At 30.2% G+C, this 4,035-nt stretch overlaps 1 protein-coding gene across 1 annotated transcript; it reads right to left on the bottom strand.

Annotated features, from left to right (window-relative positions):
- Window positions 1-1,874: 1,874 nt before the first annotated feature.
- Window positions 1,875-3,342, bottom strand: LOC11436043 (protein terminal ear1). Its single transcript, XM_003614760.4, has 4 exons — window positions 3,110-3,342; window positions 2,901-3,014; window positions 2,631-2,790; window positions 1,875-2,045 (listed from the first exon to the last, which is right to left on the bottom strand). Exons 1-4 carry the CDS (start codon window positions 3,340-3,342, stop codon window positions 1,875-1,877), a joined length of 678 nt encoding a protein of 225 aa, XP_003614808.4.
- Window positions 3,343-4,035: the final 693 nt, after the last annotated feature.

The following is a 4,035-nucleotide window of genomic DNA, read 5'->3' as shown; positions in this document are numbered from 1 at the left end:
AACTTCAACCTATAAATCGAATTTTGTGCTAATTATTTGCAGTGACATCTATAGAAATACATAAAAATGATCTGCAAAGTTTTGTAGGATTTTAAAGACATTTCATTTTATTTTTATTTTTCAAGAAAAATGTGCGAAATTGGAATTTTGTTCCGAGTAAACGTATATTCGTGGGTCAAATTCCGCTCTCTTATTTTATTTTATAGGCATGGTTAGAACATTATAAGAACCTTCACCATGAAATTTTGGAGTTTTTAAACGAGATGCAAATTAATAAAATTAAAAACGTTAAAAAACTAATTCTATAAAAATAATAAAATTAAAAACGTAAAAAAAAAAATGTCACAAGTCCCACTTGTGATATATAATAAAGACAAAAATATTGTAGATTTTGAGAATATGAGGTTTGTTGCAAGTCCCACTTGTGAGTTGTGACATAGGGGTCTGTCGCAAGTTAAAGTTGTGACATGGAGGTCAGCTGATCAAAAGTAGGGTAGTTTTGAAATTTTTGTTTCAACTAAATCAGATTTAAAAGAGCAATGATATTTGAACAACCATTTGGTACAACCTATTTGACAACCTTCATTTTCTCTCTTTTCATTGGTCAAAACAATGGAGAGAGAAAAAGGAAGAGAGAGAGAGAAAGTTGTTACTTGTACAAATATCATTTCTCGATTTAAAATTTTGGTTTCACTTTACGACAGAAAAAAAAAATCCATAAAACACATTATACATATTCGACATAACTAACGGTAATGCAATCCAACATGACATTGTGTTAGCGGCCAACTCTCGGGGTGAGATTTAGTCCCATATCGGATAGATAGGAATCTTGAGAAGAGTTTATAAGAGGAGGCACTCCTCACCTTACAAACCGGTTTTGTGGGGATGATTTAGGCCTCGATATTCGTTACATGGCATTGGCTGAAGCGTGAGGGGGTGTGTTAACGGCCAACTCTCAGGTGAGATTTTGTCCCGAGAAAAAGTTTATAAAGAGGAGACACTCCTCACCGTACAAGCCGGTTTTGTAAGAATGAGTTAGACCTCGATATTCGTTAGACATTGTACCAATATTTCACACGGTTCAATTATTACACGTATTTATCTTCTTGGCCTTCAACACTAGTCACCGAGGAATGTTGGCATTGTTTGGGTTTGGTCAAAATCAATGTGTTCATGTGAAAGAATGTTATGAGAAAAATAGGTTTCATTATAGATTGATGAACTGGATGAATAAATAGACAAAAAGAAGACACAACATACTCCCCTTTTCCATGGAAATAAGCATATACCAAAACGATTCTATTGATTTAATATAATCAGAAGAATCACATTTTGATTTAGGACAAAAGAAAGTGTGAAGTTGTGCTGTGCTACAAACTACCAATAGTTACTACAAAAGAAAATATTCTGTATCATCACCTTATTCACAAGTCAAAGCAAAACTGAATATTAACACGAAAACACGCAAATCTTAACAGTACTATTAACAAACACAACTCGTAGATTTCACAGAAACAGTACAATTTACAGTACTTGTGAATAGAGCAATTCTTAAACCCATGTTTCCAATTCACCCCAGATTGTATCATGCAACCTCAACAATTCTAGGGAGAGAATGAAAACACCGGTAGCTTCAGGCAAGACCCGATCCACATATAGGTTCAAAGTACAAACTATACAAAGTTAAAATAACAGTCCCTCGGAAATTAACCCTAATTACGACATGAAACCCAAGTCACAATTAAACACCACAAGCTAGAGAATACCGAGGGAGAAAGTGTTTCATTCTAGTTCATCCTAATTAGCTAAAGACATTAACAATCTAGAGAGAACACTTTGGTGTTTCATTGGTTTTAGAAAGAAATGTGAGTTCATATGTTTCTTCTTGTGAATGGCAATCCCCTTACATGTATTCCAATAGAGATTCCACTCATTCTGCGATTGAAACCATCACGCCCTGCCGAGAATAGAATCGGTAAAAAATCTGGGTTCTTGCATCGGAATACTTTTTGGGAGAAAATCCTAATCAAACTTTCTTTGCCCTGCAGATAAAAATGAACATAATTAACCAAAAATGTCAGTATTGTTACATTAAAAAAAATGAATGCAAGTAGTGTTTTGTTATAAGTTGATATATTCAAAGATGTTTCATAACCAGTGCTAATTATAAGCTGTGCTAATAGTGGAATCCTTCTTATAAGTTATTTGAGGAAAATAATTTATCCCAAATCATCCTTCATAACCAAACAATGTTTCTATATCATTTATACTATTTTAATTTTATTTTTCAATTTTTAATTTATCTTTCTTCATAATATTATTGATTGGTAATCTACTAAATTTACTTTTTTTCATTTTAAAATCAACTAACTAATTCTCATCCATCAATTTGATCATGGTCTAGTTAATTTAAAGACTAAATTGATCGTTTATTTATTTTTAATCATATGAACATTTCAAAATGAATTATAATTTGTTACAGAAGAGTAACACATTAAGACTAAAATCATGGTTTAATCTAGAAGTATCATTAACTTGCTATTACAACTACTTCAAAAAAATAAAATTAATAAAGTAATAAATAAATAAATTCATGAAATGAGACCAAAATTAAATAACAAACTAACTTGATATTTAGCAGCATTTATTTCACATATCTTTGGATTCTGTGTGACATTCCATGCAAATCCTTGAAACTGTTTATAGAACTTGAAAGCAGCAGAAGGTGTTGTAAAGTTCACAAATGCATACCCTAAATTAGACATTTTTCCTTTAACAGCATGCTTCCTGTAAAAAAAAAAAAAAATTAATACAATTTATTTAAAAGAGAAAATACAAAAAAAAAAAAAAAATGCAAAAAAAAAAAAAACTGAAAAGGTTCTAGAATATTCATTTACATGTAATCCATCGGCAAATAAACGAAATCAAACTTGGACCAATCCGCAGGATCATCAAGAATCTTGTTGATTTCAAAGCAATGAACATCAAGAATCATCAACAAATTATCGAACCTGAAATTTTTTTCAAAGCACAATTAAGATCGAAATTACACTATTGAATTGATTAGGGATAAAATCAGTGTTTAAAAAGATGAATAGTTAATTACCTAAACTGATTAGGGATGTTTCGAATCATTACAGTGGTAATGTGTAATGCTTCAGCTTCTTCAATAGTTTTTGGAAATGGAATAACAGTTCCAACACGATGATGAGTACTTTTGGTAGTTTTCTGCTGAATCCGAGTTCGTTTTGGTACATAAATCATTCTTGATTGAGTTTTAGGGTTTTGTGGAAAAAATGGTTGAGCATTTGGATTAAGATGAGAAATGCGTTGTTGCATTGTGGAAATGGAAGGGGTTTTGGTGGAAGATGGTGAAAGAAAGTGAAGAAGCAAAAAGTGATTATATTGAAGAAAGTGTATTGAGTTTAGAGACTTGAGTTTTGGGATTTGGATATACTATCACATCTGATCTCATGATTAAGCTATTGCTAGTTCTCATTTTAGGACAATCTTTTACAAATGTAAAATTCATAATAGGTGAAAACCAGTTATTTAAATAAGAAATATTTACATTGAAAACACAATTTTTTATATAATTTAAACTTTGATTGCATAAATTTCAAGATACTTCTAATAGTACTTCTGCGATATAGTTGACATTTTCCTTTAAAATAAAAGGAAAAATGATTTAAATGAGTGATTCAATTAGTTATTTATAATAGGTTAAAAAGTTAGTTATTTAAATAAAATGATTTAGAGTCAAAATTGACCGTAAACAAACCATATTCTGTAGATGAAAAAGAATAAACTAGTTTTAGATGACGATTTACGAAAGAGAAGAGTCATGAAACGATGTTTATGGCTGATAACAAGATATATTTTAAAAAAGTTAAATTCATTAAATAATCAATATATAAAGAAAGTTAAATAAATTTGAGGTTAGATAGTTGAATTAGTTTGAGCTAAAGAAAAGTTGTTGAAGAACTAGGGTGTAAATCAAGAAAATGAGTAAAATATTTATCTAAAAAAAAA

The sequence above is a fragment of the Medicago truncatula genome, chromosome 5 (assembly GCF_003473485.1).
Source record: "Medicago truncatula cultivar Jemalong A17 chromosome 5, MtrunA17r5.0-ANR, whole genome shotgun sequence".
Taxonomy (NCBI): domain Eukaryota; kingdom Viridiplantae; phylum Streptophyta; class Magnoliopsida; order Fabales; family Fabaceae; genus Medicago; species Medicago truncatula.
This window is presented reverse-complemented; position numbering and strand designations above follow the sequence as displayed.